Consider the following 22,776-nt stretch of genomic DNA (forward strand, 5'->3'; position numbering starts at 1 on the left):
TCCTTGTGGAATAGCATTAAGCATTTAAATAATGAAAATGCCTGCAGTACTTGGTACCTGCTTGAATAGCAAATGTTTAACAAGGCAAAAGCTCTCTTTCCACTGCAATAAACTGTCAATTCAAGCCCTGCTTTAACATCCTAGAGTAGCTGTTCTCTTTCTAGCACAGACAGTTGTGCAGTCAACTCTCTCTCAAGTCAGTCTCAGCAATACAAGCTATTGTTATCTTGTGTAGGAGACTGTGAAAGTGTTGGTGCCTGACCGCTCGTGCTGGAGGTCTGTTTTAGCACTCTTGTTTTTCCATCCTTGTCATTCACTTGTTTCAGTCCAACGATCTTCCTACTTTTCTCCCCTCTGCGCTCATTTACGAACCCCAAACACTTTTGGACTGTCAGCTTGTCTTATTGCCTTTTCCACTTCAGTCCTCCAAGCAGTCTTTCCTTCCATGCCCCATTTCCTGGAAGCCCACACATGCCACTTTCCCCCTCCCATGTGACTGTTTTCTGAGAGCATAGACATAAGTAGATATCACAATGAATGGAGCAAAGATTTGTATCTGTCAAAAACAAAACAAAAATATCTCTCTAACTCCCCAAAAACACAAAACAACCAGCTAAATAAAGTGCTGAATATGGTTTTTGAGCTGTGCAAAATGCTTACCTTAAATGTACTCAAAATAAAACCGGTTTGGTTTCAGTTTGACCTGTATATGTGGAAGAGGACTGTTTCATTTGAACTCTTCTTTGTGCCAACACAAAGGTGAAATCCAGGCCCCACTGAAGTCAATGGGAGTTTTGTCATTGACTGATAAGTTATCTGGAGAAGTGCAGGCTTCATGGAACTACCATTAAATGGATACATAATTTGTTAAAAAACTGCAAACAAAGAGTAACTATTAATGGGATGTTGTCAGATTGAAGGGAGGTCTCACATGGGGTTCCACAGGGATCTGTTCTGGATCTGGTGTTAACATCTTTATTAATGACCTGGATGTAGGAGTGGAGAACATAGTGATCAAATTTGCCGATGACACAAAGTTGGGGGTAGTGGTGTTGTCATCACTTTGGAGCACAGACCTAAAATTCAGAGGGACCTTGATAAATTGAAGAACTGGCCTATTACAATAAAGTGAAATTCAAGTAAGACAAATACAAGATGCTACACTTAGGGAATTAAAAAACAAATGCAGAAATACAGAATGGGTATAACTGGCTGGGCAGCAGCAGCACTGTTGAGAAGGATCTGGGATTTGTGGTGGATCACAGCCTCAACATGAATCAGCAATGCGATGCTATTACAAAAGAAGCAAATGCAATTTTAGGTTGCATTAACAGAGGCATAACATGCAAGTCACGAAAGATGACAGTACCACTCTACTTGGTGCTGGTTAGGTCTCAGCTGGAGTACTGTCTACGGTTTTGGTCACCGCTGTATAGAAAGGATGGAGAGAATGTAGCCTTTTATTATTATTATTATTATTTATTATTTAAAGTACATTTGGTGATGATGTATTATTACATCACGGTGGGTTTGACTCTGGTGGCTACCATCTCAAGTTCAACAAAGTTACCTTTGCCACTTGTTTCAGATCTAGAGCTTATAGGAACACATGAAGACCAAGGAAAGTAATACATACAGTCACAAGAACAATGTCTAATATCTTTTACCAATTTTATTATAGTTTCCAGCAAAGTTATGAATATCCAAGCATATATAAAGCCTAAATATATCCATGCACAAATTATAGCTACAGTCATGCTATCATCCTTCTAGATAGTTTTAGGGTCTGATGGGTTTCTCATGAATTGATCATCAGTAGATGGATGGGTCCTGCTGGAATTTTCCTGTAGGAAGCTCAGGTTTCCCAATCTGGGCACCCTCTTTTATAATGTGATTCTGACTGTACCTACACTCCGTGCATGTGCATGAAAGTGTCAACCCTCTTTTTCCTTATTTGTGTTGTATCCCCCAAGATTTTGGTGTACCCCATTTTCTATAAGTTGTGTATAGTTCTTTTTATTCTCATTAGCATCGACGCACAACCTGTATCCTGAGGTTAAGGCACGTGTTAGAAAAAAATGTGCCTCTAGAGCATTTTTGTGATCTAAAATTAATCTCACCGCTAATTTTTCGCAATACCACCCATTGGTACATCATTTCCCATAATCTTGTGGCATCGTGTTGCTCTTTGGTCACTTACTTATATGAAGCATTTCTTAATTCCAAGGCCTAAAATGGCTAAACTAAAATCTTACAGGCCTCAGCCTGTAGACCTTGCATTTCAGCCCTCCTTACTTAGATACCTAATACATATTTATCCCTTCTAACTACTGATCAGTCTATACTTCTATACTGCTAACATCACACAACACACAGTACATGAATGATAAAATAAAATCATTGGCTACAAGAAGCTGGAAAGGATCCAGAGGCGAGCGACAAGATGATCAAAGGGATGGAATGCAAACCATATGAGCAAAGCCTGAAGGAACTGGGTATGATTAGTTTGGAAAAGAGAAGATGAATGGGGGACATGATAGCAGTCTTCACATACTTGAAAGGCTGCCATAAAAAAGATGGAGAAAAGTTGTTCTCTCTTGCTACAGAGGGAAGGACAAGAGGCAATGCATTCAAACTACAGCATAGCAGATTTAAATTAAATCTCAGGAAAAACTTCCTAACTGTAAGAATAGTAGGAAAATGGAACTGCCTAGGGCGGTTGTGGAAGCTCCTTCACTGGAGGTTTTCAAAAGGAGGCTGGATAGCCATCTGTCTTGGATGGTTCAGACACAACAAATCCTGCATCTTGTCCGGGGGTTAGAATAGATGACCCTGGTGGTCCTGTCTAACCTTATGATTCTATGATTTCAATGGAGCCAGGATTTCACCCATAGTCTGCCGATGTGTTTTGCAAAACTTTTTGCTTTTCTAGGTATGCCTGAGCATTTAATGGCTAGATCCAACCCCCAAAGTCCCTGGGGGGGTGTTTGAGTTGCACATTGGAACAAAGAATCAGCACGCTTTCTTGTCATTCCTCCTTGAAGTATGAAGTCAGAAGCGTCTGTGGGACAAGAACTTGTTTGCTTGGGATGAATCCAGCACAAAAGTGCCAAGTCAAATGGTTTTTCTTACAGACTACATATTTTTGGTCTTTTTCACATGGCAACTCTGCCAGTTTCCTGGGTTTCTCTGCAGCTGTGGGAATTGTAAATGAAACTACAGAGTGATTTATTCATGTTAAGAAATTGTCCTGGCACTCAAATGTTTCAGTGTGATCTCTTTCACTGATTCCTCTCCTAATTTAGATTATCCAGATACAGATGTCCTCTCTCATTTTCAGAGCATTAACAGGTTTTTAGGATGCATCTATTTAAAATATTTCTGGTGCAGTTGTTGAGAAGTGCCACTGGCATTAACACATCCACACGACCTCAGAACTTCCATTAGATTTGAGATTTTGTTTCTTGCCCTGATATCTCTGTTAGCCTATACTCTTTTGTTGCAGGGAGGAAGATTAAATTCTGAGGGAGCCAACATTTTGCTTGATCCTTCACTTTAGGAAAAAGTAGCAGGGATAGCACTTATTTGAATCTCACACTGTATCTATTACTGGAACCTGCAGTCTGAAATTCAAATCTTCTCTGTAGGGCAATGGTTATCTCCTTTCCCTCTCAATCCTTTCTTTTGCATAATACCCTAATGATCACCCAACAATAAAAAGCCTGGAAAGTTGAAAGATTCTCATATTGAGGCAGCTGAGGTCTGTCACTCTGGTGTGGTTATGCATTTACTATAGCATCATTTCTCTCCAATTCAAAGCTCCAGCAGCCATATCCTTGTGATAAGGGGAAGCTGAGACTGATGAGATAGGCAATTTGTTGCTGCGCTAATTTCATACCAGAGCTTAACACTCATACTTTATGATTTCACCTTTAAAAGGTTTTTTCCTTTACAAGCTGCTTTCCCTTCCCTTCACACATTGTGTTTTATCTTTCACAGCATCCTTGTCGCAGCTGGCCACACAAAGTTAGTATTTCCTAATTTTACAGGGACTGATGGATATTGCTAATGGCTTAAACAGTGATGTGCTGATTGCATAACCTATATGTGACAAGATGGGGACAGTAACATGAATGTGGTCAGCCTCTGGAAAAGACAGAACTCCATTCAAACTGGAGGGTATGAGAACACCCATGATTAGGTATGATACTCCCACATCAAATATGAACCCTCAGAATTTGGGCAAGATTAGTCACCCTTTTTCTTTTTTCCTCCTCCCTCCTTTGGCTATTCCTATGTAGTAGCACAGTTGGCGATATTCACAATATAATCTCCGACTCTTACAAAGAACTCATGGATGGGAAACTTTGCAACATTATGTGGCTTTGCAGGATTTGGAGGGTTATACCTAATTTCCGTACTTCTAAAATACACCCATGGTATTTTCTTGTAGCCATGCCCTCTGTGCTAGGCTAAGAAGCTGCTTGTTGCTTGAATACATCAGTTAAAAGGAAAAAACTAAGGCATACAGAGAACCACTAGAAGATTAGGGATGTAATATTTTCCTGACCTGGTACTGAAGCCTGTTCTCCTCCCCAAGCTCCCAAAACTTTGGAAACGTGTGTTGTTCTGCTTTGTAATCATGTTACAACATGCTAACAATGTAGTTTGAAGACTACAAGCCTGACTCTTCTCTCACTTCCACTGAGTTAATACTGACATAACTCCATTGAGCTACAATGTAGTTACTCCCAATTTACTCCAGAGTAAGTGAGAGGAGAATTAGGCCCTACCAGCTGGAAGACTTGTGACATTTCTGATCCAGGGTGGACGCCAGAAATGCAAAACAAAGAAAAACCACAACAGCAACCACATGAATGTTTCAGAAACTTTAAAGGATCGGGGGAAGTTTGGTTCTAAAATATGCTGAAGGTTTGGGGTAATTTACCCATCGCTAGTAGAAGTGTGGTATAGGGTCGAGCTTAAAGCTCTATGCTAAAAGAAAGTATATAGCAAAGATAATCAGAATCTGGTAAGCCAAGGGGGAAGAACACCTAAACATGAGAGACTGGTTTCTGTTGAAGCTGAATGGGATAAAAGCAGCTGGTGATGTCATTTTTCTTATTAAGCTGAAAATAGTGGAAGAAATGATGGGTATTGATTAGTGCCAGATTCAATAAATACACTGTGCAGCTGCCACACTGGATGGGACCAGACAGAACTACACAAGCCGCAAACAATACATCGTATGGGACTTGTGGGGGTGTCTGGAGTATTCAAGCTAAGCAAAGTCTTTATTGACTATGGTCCTTTCATATCTTTTCTTCTTGCATAATTGAATAAAACTTGTTAGACAAGTAAATGCTAATTTGTACAACCACTTTAAAAACATTCATTTTGAGCACTGATTCAGCCTTTCAAAGCTCCTCACTGAAAAGAATAGTGTAGATAGAACAACAGAGAACTCCTTGGACAAGGATTCAGTGAGCAGCCTCCCAGTAGAAGTCTGAAAATAATTAGTGTTTATGCTTGTGATTTAACTATGTGGAATTGGTTTTTTGTTTTTTTTTACTAGTCGGATAATGCACAGAATTTATATCATTGTCTTACAATTTGGGATAATACTACTGCCTTACTTTGCAGAAGTTTATGGGAGGGTACATTCATTAGTAGTTAAGGTGTTCAGATACTACAGAAAGGGAGCTATGTTAGTTTCTAGGTAGATAGTGTATCTCCAAGGTGCCTTTTAAACTATATAAACACAGAAGTGCTCAGTAATTATTATTACTGATGTCTCATCATAGAATCATAGGACTGGAAGGGACCTGTGTTATGTTTGACAGACAAATAGTCTTCATCTAAGCAATAATTTCTGGGAGAAACAAGTAAAAGAAAATGTGTATGTACATATATTTATAAAATATACAGATTTACAGCTGCTAATTAACAGGAGTAGCTTTAAATTTGTCCTGCATAATCTTATATCAGCTGTTTAACTTGATGAAAGGCTTTTTAGCTTTAAGCAAAATAACTGCAGCCAAATCTTTTAGGTGAATAGACCAGATGGTACAGGTTTGAACGATCAGAACGAAATATTTATATCAAAACCCCAACTCACTTTAGAAGCATGGGCTTTCAAGCAAGTCACTCTGTTTTACCAGTTTTAGCATGTACATCCCAATCCAAATGTATTAATTACTGGCAGCCTATAATTCTTACAGGTGAGGTTCTCTAGTTTTTTGATTAATGTAACTCATGCTTCTGTAAAGGATTAAGTGGTTTCATTGGTGGTGGCTTTGGGGTTTTGCATTCATTATGGAGAAGTAACAGATTAGGAGCTATACATTCATAGAATCATAGAATAGCAGGGTTGGAAGGGACCTCAGGAGGTCATCTAGTCCAACCCCCTGCTCAAAGCAGGACCAATCCCCAACTAAATCATCCCAGTCAGGGCTTTGTCAAGCCTGACCTTAAAAACTTCTAAGGAAGGAGATTCCACCACCTCCCTAGGTACTCCTTTCAGGTAGTTGAAAGCAGCTATCAAATCCCCCTTCATTCTTCTCTTCCGCAGTCTAAACAATCCCAGTTCCCTCAGCCTCTCCTCATAAGTCCTGTGTTCCAGTCCCCTAATCATTTTTGTTGCCCTCTGCTAGACTCTTTCCAATTTTTCCACATCCTTCTTGTAGTGTGGGGCCCAAAACTGGACACAGTACTCCAGATGAGGCCTCACCAATGTCGAATAGAGGGGAACGATCACGTCCCTCGATCTGCTGGCAATGCCCCTACATATACATCCCAAAATTCCATTGGCCTTCTTGGCAACAAGGGCACACTGTTGACTCACATCCAGCTTCTCATCCACTGTAACCCCTAGGTCCTTTTCTGCAGAACTGCTGGCGAGCCATTCGGTCCCTAGTCTGTAGCGGTGCATGGGATTCTTCTGTCTTAAGTGCAGGACTCTGCACTTGTCCTTGTTGAACCTCATCAGATTTCTTTTGGCCCAATCCTCAAATTTGTCTAGGGCCCTCTGTATCCTATCCCTACCCTCCAGCGTATCTACCTCTCCTCCCAGTTTAGTGTCATCTGCAAACTTGCTGAGAGTGCTATACACACCATCCTCCAGATCATTAATGAAGATATTGAACAAAACCATCCCGAGGACCGACCCTTGGGGCACTTCACTTGATACCGGCTGCCAACTAGACATGGAGCCATTGATCACTACCCGTTGAGCCCGACAATCTAGCCAACTTTCTATCCACCTTATAGTCCATTCATTCAGCCCATACTTCTTTAATTTGCTGGCAAGAATACTGTTGGAGACCGTGTCAAAAGCTTTGCTAAAGTCAAGGAACAACACGACCACCACTTTCCCCTCATCCATAGAGCCAGTTTTCTCTTCATAGAAGGCAATTAGATTAGTCAGGCATGACTTGCCCTTGGTGAATCCATGCTGACTGTTCCTGATCACTTTCCTCTCCTCTAAGTGCTTCAGAATTGATTCCTTGAGGACCTGCTCCATGATTTTTCCAGGGATTGAGGTGAGGCTGACTGGCCTGTAGTTCCCAGGATCCTCTTTCTTCCCTTTTTTAAAGATGGGCACTACATTAGCCTTTTTCCAGTTGTCCAGGACTTTCCCCGATCGCCATGAGTTTTCAAAGATAATGGCCAATGGCTCTGCAATCACATCCACCAACTCCTTTAGCACTCTTGGATGCAGCACATCTGGCCCCATGGACTTGTGCTCATCCAGCATTTCTAAATAGTCCCGAACCATTTCTTTCTCCACAGAGGGCTGGTCACCTCCTCCCCATGCTGTGCTGCCCAGTGCAGCAGTCTGGGAGCTGACCTTGTTCGTGAAGACAGAGGCAAAAAAAGCATTGAGTACATAAGCTTTTTCCACATCCTCTGTCACTAGGTTGCCTCCCTCATTCAGTAAGGGGCCCACACTTTCCTTGACTTTCTTCTTGTTGCTAACATACCTGAAGAAACCCTTCTTGTTACTCTTAACATCTCTTGCTAGCTGCAACTCCAGGTGTGATTTGGCCTTCCTGATTTCACTCCTGCATGCCGAGCAATATTTTTATACTCTTCCCTGGTCATTTGTCCAATCTTCCACTTCTTGTAAGCTTCTTTTTTGTGTTTAAGATCAGCAAGGATTTCACTGTTAAGCCAAGCTGGTCGCCTGCCATATTTACTATTCATTCTACACATCGGGATGGTTTGTCCCTGTAACCTCAATAAGGATTCTTTAAAATACAGCCAGCTCTCCTGGACTCCTTTCCCCCTCATGTTATTCTCCCAGGGGATCCTGCCCATCAGTCCCCGGAGGGAGTCAAAGTCTGCTTTTCTGAAGTCCAGGGTCCATATTCTGCAGCTCTCCTTTCTTCCCTGTGTCAGGATCCTGAACCCGACCATCTCATGGTCACTGCCTCCCAGGTTCCCATCCACTTTAGCTTCCCCTACTAATTCTTCCCAGTTTGTGAGCAGCAGGTCAAGAAGAGCTCTGCCGCTAGTTGGTTCCTCCAGCACTTGCACCAGGAAATTGTCCCCTACACTTTCCAAAAACTTCCTGGATTGTCTGTGCACCGCTGTATTGCTCTCCCAGCAATGATTGAAGTCTCCCATGAGAACCAGGGCCTGCGATCTAGTAATTTCTGTGAGTTGCTGAAAGAAAGCCTCGTCCACCTCATCCCCCTGCTCCGGTGGTCTATAGCAGACTCCCACCATGACATCACCCTTGTTGCTCACACTTCTAAACTTAATCCAGAGACACTCAGGTTTTTCTGCAGTTTCATACTTGGGCTCTGAGCAGTAATACTGCTCTCTTACATACAGTGCAACTCCCCCACCTTTTCTGCCCTACCTGTCCTTCCTGAACAGTTTATATCCATCCATGACAGTACTCCAGTCATCGGAGTTATCCCACCAAGTCTCGTTATTCCAATCACATCATAATTCCTTGACTGTGCCAGGGCTTCCAGTTCTCCCTGCTTGTTTCCCAGGCTTCTTTATACACTAAGTAGAATTCAGAATGCAGTGAATGTATCAAGCCCTGAGGCAACCTTCTGCTTTTACCTTAATATCATCTATATTTCTCTAATAGCTATAGACTTGTCTAGCCTTTTACCCTCAGCTAGGCTTAGTAACACTTGGGATAGTTTAATGACATGTTTTTAATATTTCAAGGTTTGCTATTGGTTATATCAGTGCAGTCAAGTAAACCATTCGAATAGTTTGCCGATATCCTTGTCTCATATTAAAAAGTCATTAGCAGAAGAATCTGACTGGAAAAAAAAATATTTGTGTGATCTAACAAGTGACATTTCCCCCATTTGGATCATATCTCATTAAAATACAAAGTTCTTTCACTTAAGGTTTTATTATATTTATGCTTAAATGGAAGAATTTTTCATATTTTGATCATTTGACTTTATACATTCACTTTCCAGATTCTTCATTTTACTTTCTAGAGCAAGGGCCCAATTCTCACTTATCCTAAGGCAACTTTACAGGGCTCTGGAGGTGTAAAGGGGCCTCAAAGGGAGTATAAATATAATTTATGGCCTTTAAAGGATGGTTTGCACTGCCAGAGCAGTGTAAAGTTTCCCTATGTAAATGAGCATCAGGCCTATATAACTTTGTTTTTTGATGCAGTGGTTGGGTATGACTTCACTCCTTTAAGATAGTACTGCTTACCATGCATTTAGGAACTATCTGGTACCAGTATATCTTGTTTCATAGAAAAATTACCTCAATTTGATTACATAGCAAGCCATTCTAAAAGATGGAGGAATTGTACCTCCATCTTCTACAAGGAATTCAGACATCACTGAAGCTGACCTGGACACCAATAATAAATAATCTTGTATGCATGTTCTGAAATTACCATGATGCCACTGGAAGATTGATAGGGGCAGAGAGGGAAATAAAAAATAAATTATATTTACAGTTGGCAGCCACAGTACCCTATGGCTTTGTGAGCCCATAGATATCAAGGCTATGCTAATCTTAGCTTTTTTTAAAAAACTACATCTTTAGCACTTTTCATTGCAGAGATCACCTTGAAAATTTTTCACTTTAATTTTTCCTGAAACTGGTGTGTTAGTCACAGTCCCAGGGCCTAGACTTGGTGGCTTGAGAAGAGCACATGGCTGTGGTTTGCATTAATTTTTTTGTTGGAGGTAGTGGACTATCGCTGGGATAGTGCTATACACTTTTTTCCCCACTCTTTTACGTTTGTATTATTTTAACCTTAATTTCATGATCTCCCTCCTCCAGAGTCACTCCACAGGTGTTTTGAGTATCCACACATTGCTTTTTCCTTTCATTATTTCTCTCCTTCCCTGATACACACTCATATGTGATGCATTTTGAAAGCCTCACTTCTTAGCTGTTGCCTGTAGGGTCCAAATTTCACAGCCACGCAGCCTAATAAAACAAAGCAATATTTATATCAGTTTGCCTTTTGTAGCACCTGACAGATTCTGAGTTCCAAATTTTCTTTGTTTGTATAAATATATATAAAAAAGACTTTGGCAATGTTTTCAAGACGCCTTGGGAATAAACCTCATATTAATTTGCTAGAGAACAGAATGATTTTACTTTCCAGACTTTTCTGAAATCATTTTGTATTCTAAAAACTCTCTGCTTCCCTAGAATTAGTTTCTTGCAGTCATATGGACAGTAGCTTTACTCATCTTCAACTACTCTTGTTATTAGAGAAAGTTAGCAATAAGGACATTATCAAACCACTAGTAATATTAGAGCTTATGACTGCTCTGATTCAAATTCTACTATCAAAACTATCCAAGAGTATTATACATTACAACATCAGTGTAAAGATTGAACTCATGATGTGATATGCATATCCCTTTCCTGTTGCTAAACTCATGTTATAGCTTTGTTCTGACTGTTGCTTTCGGGACACAATATTCTGTAGAATTATAACAAGCTGATTGAGAACACATAAGAAAGTCGGGACACATGCATTTTTTTCCCTATTAAAATTGTAAGTGTTTTTTTCTGTTCCCTTTTCAAAAATTGAAGACAGGTCATTATTTACGAAGCATTGCATAGTTAAAAGATCCTTTTGCTTGGCAGCAGCTCGTTGTATAGGAGGAACAGGCGTTGATCATATGGTCATATGGGTCATTGTAAAATATGATCAGATTTCTATTTATTTGTATTGTATTTAACATTTAAAAGTTTAGTTGAGTGATTTTCAGTTTATGATCATCTAGTTAGGACTTCTTTCCTCTTAAAATGTATTGTATAGTTCAGCTTTTGAAACGTTAACTAAACATAAGCAGAATATTTTGTTCTATGAGCAGAGCTAAAATGCATTTATAAAGTAAATGTTTGCTTATAACCTTTGTTATTTTTCAAAGGTGCTTCTAATCAGCTCTGGTGTATCATGTGAATTTCTTTGCTTATTTTCCAGTGGTAGGGAACTGTATGTTTTGATTACTTGCAGGATTTTTTATGTTTGTTTGTTTGCACTGTAATGAAATTTCATTTTCCCTTGCTGCAAAATACATGGTTTATAAAAAGAGCATTGATGCATCAGATTAAACTGTTGTAATTCAAGTCTTGTACCATGGCTTGGCATTTCATTCCATTACAATAGCAAATGAGGTTGTTGCACATGTCATTTAAAATGCTAGGGGTCACCTGTCTCAGTCATTAAATGTGCTAATTCTCTGTAATTTACTCATGCTTTGCAGTATGGACTGAACATTCAAGTGTCTCATGGGCAGAAGTTAACTTTACTGGACTAGCCCTGAACCCAGTGGTGAGCTGGAGCCTGTTTGCACCAGTTCGCTAGAACCGGTTGTTAAATTTAGAAGCCCTTTTAGAACCGGTTGTTCCGCGAGGGACAACCGGTTCTAAAAGGGCTTCTAAATTTAACCAGGCAAAAGTGGCGCCTTAGGCGCTGACTCCATGGGTGCTCCAGCCCTGGAGCACCCAAGGGGAAAATTTGGTGGGTGCAGAGCACCCACCGGCAGCTCCCTGCCCTGGCCCCAGCTCGCCTCCGCCTCCTCCTCTGAACGCACCGCCCCACTCTGCTTCTCCACCCCTGCCCCCAGGCTTCCCGCGAATCAGCTGTTCACGCGGGAAGCCGGGGCGGGCTGAGAAGTAGGCGGCAGCTTCACACTTAGGCCCAGGGAGGCGGAGGTGAGCTGGGGCGGGGGAGCACGAGGAGGGCCGCTCGCGCTGCAGCAGATAACCGGGGCGAGGGGGGCACAAAGGGGAACCGCTCCCTGCCCCAGTTCACCTCGGTCTGAGTGGGAAGCCGCCGCCTGCTTCTCAGCCCTCCCCGGCTTCCCGCCGAACAGCTGATTCGCAGGAAGCTGGCGGGGGGTTGGAGAAGCAGAGCAGGGTGGTGCATTCAGAGGTAGAGCAAAGGTGAGGTGAGCTGGGGCCGGGCGCGGGGCAGGGAGCTACCAGTGGGTGCTCTGCACCCACCAAATTTTCTCCGTGGGTGCTCCAGCCCTGGAGCACCCACAGAGTTGGCACCTAAAGGCGCCACTTTTGATGTGATCAGTGGGGGGAGCGGCCCCTGCTCCTCCCCAGCTACGCTTCCCCGCCCCTAGGAGCTAGAGGGACCTGCCGAATGCAGGACTCCCCACCTCGCCCCCTGGCACATCCCTCTGGCTCTTAAGGGCGGGGTGGGCACCCACTATGGTGGCCCATGAGACCCTCCTGCCTGGTTCTGGGGCAGTCAGGGAACAGGGGTGGATGGGGCAGAGGTCCTGGGGGGGCATCAAGGAATGCGGGGGTTGGATGGGGCAGGAGTCCTAGGGGGGACAGGGGGGCAATGACCCCCCCCTGGGGTAAGGAGGGAACCTGTTGTTAAGATTTTGGCAGCTCATCACTGCCTGAACCACAGTTTAAGAGCATGTGGGGGGGGGGAAATTGTGGGACAATCCTGATTCCAAGAGCAGAACCTGAGCAAAAAGGCACTGTGGGTGAGAGTTATATGGGGATTCATAGGGACGGAATCCTTTCTTCCATCTGCAAGTAGGTTCTGGGCCACACACACAGTTCTAGGGTGGTGTTATGCAGGAGATCAGACAGTGATCACAGTGGTCCCTTCTGGCCTTACCTATGAAAAAATGAAAATAAAGAATTTACACAGAAAGTGAAAAAATAAAACTGCCACCATAATTGTTTAATTGCTCTTGATTTGTGGACTATAGGGCAACAGTCACAATCCTACGTCCAAGCACGTGCTTAAGTGCTGTCTTGCTTGGGAATACTTTTCTGATCAGGGCCTTAAGGTTGTAGCATTTTACTAGTACACAGAGTAGGATTTCTTTTCCCTTTTGTCAAGGTTCCTTCCCCACTCTGAACTCTAGGGTACGGATGTGGGACCTGCATGAAAGACCCCCTAAGCTTATTTTTACCAGCTTAGGTTAAAAACTTCCCCAAGGTACAAACTCTGCCTTGTCCTTGAACAGTATACTGCCACCACCAAGCGTTTTAAACAAAGAACAGGGAAAGAGACCACTTGGAGACGTCTTCCCCCAAAATATGCCCCCCAAGCCCTACACCCCTTTCCTGGGGAAGGCTTGATAATAATCCTCACCAATTGGTACAGGTGAACACAGACCCAAACCCTTGGATCTTAAGAACAATGAAAAATCAATCAGGTTCTTAAAAGAAGAATTTTAATTAAAGAAAAGGTAAAAGAATCACCTCTGTAAAATCAGGATGGTAAATACCTTACAGGGTAATCAGATTCAAAACATAGAGAATCCCTCTAGGCAAAACCTTAAATTACAAAAAGACACGAAAACAAGAATATACATTTCCTCCAGCACAGCTTATTTTACCAGCCATTAACAAAAGAAAATCAAATGCATTGTCTAGCTAGATTACTTACTAACTTAACAGGAGTTGGAAGGCTTGCATTTCTGATCTGTTCTCAGCAAAAGCATCGCCCAGACAGACAGAACCCTTTGTCTGTGTGCCCCCCGCCCCCGGCTCCAGATTTGAAAGTATCTTGTCCCCTCATTGGTCATTTTGGGTCAGGTGCCAGCAAGGTTACCTTAACTTCTTAACCCTTTATAGGTGAAAGCGTTTTGCCTCTAGCCAGGAGGAATTTTATAGCACTGTATACAGAAAGGTGGTAAACCTTCCCTTTATGTTTAGGACACTTTCAATTTGCTTTCACCTTTCTTCCATTTTAATTCACCTTGTTGGATTTGTCCTGTTTTCTTCTGAATGATATATAGCATAAGGGTCCAAATGCAAACCACGCTATGAAAAAGGAATTAATGAATTATGAAGAGGCTGTTGTGGTTAAGTAGGAGTTTAAAGAAGAAAACACAGACAGAGGGCATTAAAAACAAAATAGAAAGTGGGAAGGAGGATGGTAGAGCAGACCTATAAAAACACATAGAAAAGTTAGAGATTTAAAAAAGAATAATGATTAGCAATTGAGCCAGACACATTGCAACTATATGCTGAGCTAGCAAAAATAAAAAGCCATTGGGCTATTTAAAATTGAGTGTAGAGAAATTACCCTATATCACAGGATAAAGAGCAAAAGTTAACTGCTGCTTTTGTCTGTCTTTACAAAGGAGGCAGGTTGCAGTCTCATTGATTTGATGTTCAGTTCCCCAGGGAGGACAGATGAGAATTTATGTAACATACAATTAACAGACTTAATTTGGAGATCAGTTGCTCATGGGTAGCATGCAAGTAATAGGGATGATTATAAAAATGTTAGGTGCAATTTTAAAAGGCTTGACTTAGAAGAAGTAGCTAGAGGGTTGTGCAAGTTAAGCATCTATCAAGGGTACCTGATTATGGTACTTTGCCTTCTCCCAGTCCAGCAGTAAACATGAGTCAGCTTGCTCAGCAACAGTGCAGATCTGCAATTTATAGCAACTCGGTGGAAGTGACAGGAAACCTAACTAAGGGGTTTCTTCAGGAGCATGCCTGTAAATACTAGCCATCAGATCCACTGAGTCAGAAATGCTGATCTTTGTGGCTTGTTGTTTCACGAGTGGCATCTTGCACCATGTTACTGATGTTCTTATTACTAAGTTGTTGGCAGAGGAAAACGAGCTGCATTTTTAAAAGTCAGTTGGACAATCAGAATGTGAAACTTACCATGCAATTTATTTTTTAAATGTATAAGGGGGAAGGGGAGTTGGATAAGGGGAAGAGGGTCCCGGGGTGCAGTCAGGGGACAGGGAGCAGGAAGTGGTTGGATAGGCTTGGGAGTCCTGGGGGGGCCTGTCATGGGGAGGGGTGTATGGATAGGGGTCAGGAAACAGGGAGCGTGGGGGGGATGATAGGGGTTGGAGTTCCAGGGAGGGGTGGTTAGGGATGTGGGGTCCTGGGAGGGGGCAGTCAGGGGACAAGGAGCAGGGGGGGTTAGATGGGTCGGGGATTCAGAGGAGGGCAGTCAGGGGGTGGGAAGTGGGAGTGAGCAGGTAGGGGGCAGGTGCCAGGCTGTTTGGGAGGCACAGCCTTCCCTACCCTGCCTTCCATACAGTTTTGGAACCCTGATGTGGCCCTCGGGCCAAAAAGTTTGCCCACCGCTCGTCTATATAGATATCTATTGTCCTTTCAAGCCCTTAAAAGGCCATGGCAGGTGGGGGGGGGGGGGGGGGAGAGTGGGCTGCCCATCCTGTCACACCTCCTAGAAGTCATTATTTTATTTTGATTTAGACACATAAATGGAAAAAAACAGACACCACTCCCAAGGACAGGATCACAGTCCATAAAAACAACAGCAACAACAGAGCAGAGACTGATCTGCCAGTGCCACTGTCAAAACTGCCTGTCATCAATGACATCAACACAATCTCCCTAACTCGGATCACGTCAAAGCATTCAGCCCCCCAGAGATCCAGTCTCCCTTGCCCTGCCAAGCACTGGAAAGAGAAACCATTTCTCAATATCATATATCAGTAGCCTTTGTTTTGCCATTTTTATTATACTTATCTGTGTGCAAAGTAAACAGGACATGACTTGTAGCAATTGCCAAGCTAGTCTAGCTTTTCTAAAAAGCTTATAAGATTTACTGTCAAATTTCACAGTGACAACAGTTTGCCGTAATAGAGAACAAAAATATGGTTGCCACAAGATTTCGTAGTAAATCTCATGAGGTTTTGAGTGATTGCTAAATAATTGCTTCTCGTTGCTATAAAAGATTAACACTAAAATTTTCGTGTGGGAATGCCCTACAAAATCGGGCTGCAATAGGCTGTTTGACAGATTTTCAAACCCTGGTGAAGAATTCCCTTTAGGATTGCTAGTCTAGGGTTGTTTACCTGTCATCCTGAAACTGTCAACTGGGATTATAGCGAAGAAATAATTTTCAAGTTGAGCCGTGGATTCTGACCAACTTAATTTCCGAAAACTTCAAGCTGCCCCAAGAGTTGGAGCCAATGGGAGCCTGCAGAAAGTAGAATATGATTACTGCATTCATTAGCTACATTTAAGGCTGTCTTTATCATAGGAAGAACTACTGTTTGGAGCAGCGGAGGAAAGAAGGGGTACTGAAACAGGGATTCTCCCCTTCTGTTTGTGTCATCAACCTGTTGCATCTTGTTATTAACCAAGATTGTAAACTCTTTGGTGGCAGGGCTTGTGCTTTTTACTATGTGGTTGTATGCCTACTGCAATGGGGTTCTTGTTCATAGATCTTTAAGGCCAGAAGGGACCATTAGATCATCTAGTATCTCCTGTATAATAGAAGGAAAAGAATTTCATCCAGTTATTCCTGTATTGAGACCAGTAACTTGTGTTTGACTAATTCTGGAAAGACAAGGTGGGTGAGGTAGTATCTTTTATTGGTCCAACTGCTGTTGGTGAAAGAGACAAGCTTTCAAGCTTACACAGAGCTCTTCTTTGGGTGGTCTGGGAAAGATACTCGCAGATAAATACAAGGATGGAAAAGATCAGGGGTTAACACATGTTACAAGAGACCATTTAAGGTGAAGTGGGCAGCTAACACCTCTACAATTGTAGAATAAAGGAGATTTAGTAGGTTACAAATTGTTGTAATGAGGCGTAAAACGAATGTCTTGAGCCCATGATTTTTGATAACTAGTACAGTTATGAATTTAAGCTCCCAGGTTTATCTTTTGAATGTGTTGTACAAGTTGCCTTTGAGGACGAGGACTGAGAGGTCAGAAATAGAGTGATCGTTTTGTGAAAAGTGTTTGACCGTGGTGAAATGGTGTTTTTATCTTTTACCATTTTTCTGTGCGAGTTCATTCAAGAACCTGGTTGTTGTTTGGTTTCTCCCAAGTAATTGTTACTGGGGCCTTTTGATACACTGGATGAGCTACAGCACATGTTGTGATAAGCATGTGTAGGACCTATGGCGCAGCTGCTGTTGCCTGACCCCGGTTGGGGTTTGGTGGGGGAAATTTTTGCTTTTTATTATGCATCATGCAGGTTCTGGAGCGGTTGAGGAGAGAGTATGTGCTACTCACTTCCTGGGTTCGTCAGTAATCTCCCTGGATTTTAGGGAGATTACTGATGAGCCCAGGAAGATGAGTAACACATACCACCTCCTCATCCGCCCTGGAGCCTGCATGGGGCATATCCTAAAAGCTCAGGTTCTTCTTCTAGAAGAGAGAAGAAGAGAAGAACTTTTGAATTTTCCCGTGGGATGGCTTCAGGTCTGCAGAGTGGCGACATGGCTGCGGCGGCCCCGGTTGGCCCAGGGCTCCTTGGCTGTGGGGGAGGTGTGGATATGGGAGGGGGTGTGGGGATAGGCAGAAGGGGTGGAGCTGGGGGCTAGCCTCCCCAAAGTGGGGCTCCACCCGCCACCCATGACTATGGATCTTGAAAGATTTGTTGGGGGGGTATTGATCATCATAGCAGTGGCAATATTTCTGCAGGTTTTGCATGCGTTGTTATGGTCCGGTCTGGTGCCTTTTGAGTTGGTCTGTCCTGGACTGTGCGGAGCTTGTGTCCAATGATGAGTCTGGCAAAGTTGGTGGTTTGTTTGAAGGCCAGGAGAAGGAATCGTCCAATCTTAATTAGAAGACGTCAAGTGATGGAGAATTAAGTGTAGGGTTAAGTGCCAATAATTTGTTTTCAAGCAAATTATTATCAATAATTTGTTTAAGTGGACCCAGATCATCCATTAACTGCAGCCCAGCCCTCCCCCTTTTTTTAAATAATGGGAAATATTGGAAACAAATAAATAACAATAATAATGTTACCTAACTTTCCACCTGGGAGATTGTGCTTGTATTTACAGTAATTCAATATGACAAGTCAAGCTGGGCACAAAGGATGAAAAGTTGTTGTAAAAAAATCTTGAATATATTTCTCATTGTATTTCTTTATTATGTAAAATGTCCATGAGTTGTAGAAAACGTATCCACATCATTGCTTTTCAGATAGATTTACATTTCTATGAATAGATCTAATATCTCTCTGCTGGCAGTGGTTTGTTTATCCTCACATGGCTTAATGCAGAAAGCTTACATGGGTAATTGCATTTGCAATGAAATTGATACTAGAACTGGAGAATCTGAATAATAAAAGGAAGGCGTATGGGCACAAATCCTCAAAAATATTTAGGCACCTAATTCCCATTAGAAGATCTGGACCATTATCATATTTGCCGTTAGGGACAGCACCCCAGCACAAGACAGCTGAATGGTCTCTTTATTCCAGAAACTTCTAACAACAAGGATTGTACTTCAAACAGGCACATGGTATATCAACATAGTAGTATGCTCTAGCACCGTCTTTTATATTTGTTGTTGTTATGTATTTATATTGTGGTAGGTATAGGTACCGGCTTCCTCTGGGTCCCGGGAGTATTCAAACCCCCCTTCCCCCCGGGCTCTGCCACCACCCGCCTCATTCCCTGAAGTCCCCACCCCACCCCACCTCTTCCTGTCCCGCTCTGCCGCTGCCCCGCCTCTTCCTGCCCATTTGCGCCCCCTTTCCTGAGCACACCCCGTCCGCACTCCTCCCTCTCCCTCCCAGTGCCTCCTTCACGTTGCAGAACAGCTGTTTGCTATGGGCAGGAGGCACTGGGAAGGAGCAGGAGGAGTTGATCGGCAGGGCCGCCAGCGGATGGGAGGTGTTGGGGGTGACAGGGAGCTGGCGCCAGTAGGTGCTAAGCACCCACTAATTTTTTTCCATGTGTGCTCCAGCACTGGAGCATCCACAGAGTCGGCGTCAATGGTGGTAGGGTCTATAGGCCTCAGCCCCGTTGTCTTCGGAATTGTAAGAAAGAGATGGTCCCTGCGCCGAAGAGCATACAGTCTAAGTATATGCTAATATACATATATGGCAATATACAACTGGATGCCACAAAGATATGGGGAGAGGATTCACATTTGTTGCAGTGTGGATATACTGTAGGCCAGATTTTTCTCCTTGTTACACCCGTTTAAATGCAGAATAATGCTAATGAAGTTACTTACACTGGTATAATGTTGGAGTAAGAGAGGAAGCTGCGCCTCTCTCTCTCTCTCTTTTTAAACCATATTTTGTCTTTTCAATGAGGATTAAAACAATCACATCTTGATATGCTGCTGATGGCCTATTTTTTTATTTAATTTCAGCAGCTGACCTGAGTAATCTGGATAACTTTGTCAGTATGCTGAGCCTCATTGAAGACCATGTAAACAGCTCAAGAAAGAGGTATCGGAGGCATGCGACTGATGATGACTACAACATTGAAGTTCTCCTGGGAGTTGATGACTCAGTTGTGCAGTTCCATGGAAAAGAACATGTACAGAAGTACCTTCTGACCCTGATGAATATCGTAAGTAACTTACTGCTACCTGCACTGAGGACTGAAAATGAAATTAGATTAAATTTACTTCACTTTAGCCGTTTGAATAGGACATGATAGATATTTTCAATACAGGAAATAACATAAAAATTCAGGCTGCTTCTACATAGGTATGTACTAAACTGGGAGGAGTGGTAGATACGCTGGAGGGGAGGGATAGGATACAGAAGGACCTAGACCAATTGGAAGATTGGGCCAAAAGGAATCTGATGAGGTTCAATAAGGATAAGTGCAGGGTCCTGCACTTAGGACGGAAGAACCCAATGCACAGCTACAGACTAGGGACCGAATGGCTAGGCAGCAGTTCTGCGGAAAAGGACCTAGGGGTGACAGTGGACGAGAAGCTGGATATGAGTCAGCAGTGTGCCCTTGTTGCCAAGAAGGCCAATGGCATTTTGGGATGTATAAGTAGGGGCATAGCGAGCAGATCGAGGGACGTGATCGTTCCCCTCTATTCGACATTGGTGAGGCCTCATCTGGAGTACTGTGTCCAGTTTTGGGCCCCACACTTCAAGAAGGATGTGGATAAATTGGAGAGAGTCCAGCGAAGGGCAACAAAAATGATTAGGGGACTGGAACACATGAGTTATGAGGAGAGGCTGAGGGAGCTGGGATTGTATAGCCTGCAGAAGAGAAGAATGAGGGGGGATTTGATAGCTGCTTTCAACTACCTGAAAGGGGGTTCCAAAGAGGATGGCTCTAGACTGTTCTCAATGGTAGCAGATGACAGAACGAGGAGTAATGGTCTCAAGTTGCAGTGGGGGAGGTTTAGATTGGATATTAGGAAAAACTTTTTCACTAAGAGGGTGGTGAAACACTGGAATGCGTTACCTAGGGAGGTGGTAGAATCTCCTTCCTTAGAGGTTTTTAAGGTCAGGCTTGACAAAGCCCTGGCTGGGATGATTTAACTGGGAATTGGTCCTGCTTTGAGCAGGGGGTTGGACTAGATGACCTTCTGGGGTCCCTTCCAACCCTGATATTCTATGATTCTATGATTCTATAAAAAATAAAAAAGTGGGGGCCGGGAACAGTACTGTCAGTGGGACCATTCACATGCTTCAAGTTAAGCTTGTGCTTCAGTGTCATGCTGGACCCAAGCCTAGAGTCATGGAAATGTATTTGGAATTCTGCGTCTAGCACTGAAAAGCAGTCATCATGCTTTAGGATGTATGTTCCCTTACCCCATGTTCCCCACAGACACACTAGATATTATGAGCTATGTTCTAATAAAGATTAGAAACGTTGATTGGCTTGCAAACTTTTTTAAATTATTTGATTCAGTCTTTTGATACCTTGACAATCACCCAACCATTGGACCAGACTTTCTTCACTCTGCATTTAAATATGTACAGTAAGCTACTTAGTCTTCTGAAATTGATATAATTTTTGCTCCATTGTTGGCATGTCTGGGTTTGCCTAATTAAATATGTAATCTTTTAGATCCCATCAGTGTAATAGACTCTGTATGGTTGTGTTGTAGGATAGCCAGGTGTCTGTTTTTTGACTGGAACACCTGGTCGAAAAGGGACCCAGCGGCTCTGGTCAGGACCACTGACCGGGCTGTTAAAAGTCCAGTTGGTACGGGGCTGGCAGGCTCCCTACCGGCTCCGTGTGGCTCCCCAGAAGCAGCGACATGTCCCTGTGGCCCCAAGGCTGAGAGACAGCCAGGGAACCACAGCCAATGGGAGCTGAAGGGGCAGCGGCTGTGGGCAGAGGCAGTGTGCAGTACCGCCTGGCCGCGACTCCACCTAGGAGCCAACGGACATGCCGGCTGCTTCCGGGAGCTGCCTGAGATAAGCGCCGGCTGCTTCTGGGAACTGCCTGAGATAAGCGCCGCCTGCATCCCTTCCTGCACTCAAGGCCCTGAGCCCCATCCCGCACCCAAACTCCCTCCCAGAGCCCGTACCCCCTCCCACGCCCCTGCCCCAGCCCTGAGTACCCTCCCTCACCCAAATTCCCTCCTGGAGCCCACACCCCAATCCCCTGCCTCAGCATGGTAAAAATGAGTGAATGAGTGAGAGCAAGCAACAGAGGAAGGAGGATGGAGTGAGCGGGGCAGGGTCTCGGACAAGGAGGGCAGGGGCAGGGGTAGGGCCTCGGGGAAGGGGTGGGGCAAGGGTGTTCAGTTTTGTGCGATTAGCAAGTTGACAACCCTATGTGGTAGTGATAAAGATAGACACAAGTCTCCATTAAATATAATAGAGTAGAATTTAACAGAAGACACTGCCATATTTAGTCTTTGACTGAAAGATTTTGACTGGTAGGGGTTTAGACTGACCTCTAGAGGCTGGATGTCTTGCCAGATGACCTTTCAGCACTTTGCAGAATGTGGAAGTTGAAATGTGAACGGAAGTCCAAAATACTGGGAATATTTCTGCCTGGAGCATAATTTTTAAAAATGTTGTTTGATTATGAGACACTTATCTCTGCATGAAGTTTTAAACTGACTGTCCAGATATATAACACTAATCTGACAATGTCATCTGTAATTTTTAGACACTCCTAGTATATTTTTCCAGTGACATCATGGGACCTCCAACATCTGTCCCGCATCATGCAGTCTTTCTTTCTGCACATTATAGATGTTTAAGGAGCTGCTTATTCTGTTTTCTAGTCTGATTTTGGTGGTCTCTAAAAGACCCCCGCCAGTATCCCATTGTGTGATTTATCAGTTAGAACAGTGATCCATAAGCATTCCAGGTCCTGCACTTCTGAATTGGGTGATAACTAAGCAGGGAGTGATAGTAATGATTGGCTATCTTTCTGAAAAAATATGCTTCATCTCAACCATAACATGATGCAGGAAGTGGTGGGTGGGGTCCTCTGCTTTTCTTTGCAGGAAATTAGACTAGATAATCCCAGTGGTCCCTTCTGGCATTAAAATCTATGAATCTCTGTTATGGCTGCTCTCCCCTTAATTATATTACTCCTGGTGGAATTCTGCACCATTGTGCATGCGAAGAATGTATGTCCCCCACATA

General features: G+C 43.2%; 1 protein-coding gene across 3 annotated transcripts in view; it reads left to right on the plus strand.

The window, feature by feature from the left end:
- The window catches only part of ADAMTS2 (ADAM metallopeptidase with thrombospondin type 1 motif 2), a 258,408-nt gene that overhangs the window by 163,192 nt on the left and 72,440 nt on the right, over positions 1–22,776 (plus strand). For 2 of the 3 annotated variants that reach the window (XM_073355401.1, XM_073355403.1), the window contains exon 4: positions 19,563–19,765. In XM_073355401.1, coding sequence (XP_073211502.1) covers positions 19,563–19,765 — 203 coding nt within the window. The remainder of the gene's footprint in view (positions 1–19,562; positions 19,766–22,776) is intronic. The other variant, XM_073355402.1, reaches the window with a different exon arrangement.

This window comes from Lepidochelys kempii, chromosome 8 (assembly GCF_965140265.1).
Source record: "Lepidochelys kempii isolate rLepKem1 chromosome 8, rLepKem1.hap2, whole genome shotgun sequence".
Classification (NCBI taxonomy): domain Eukaryota; kingdom Metazoa; phylum Chordata; order Testudines; family Cheloniidae; genus Lepidochelys; species Lepidochelys kempii.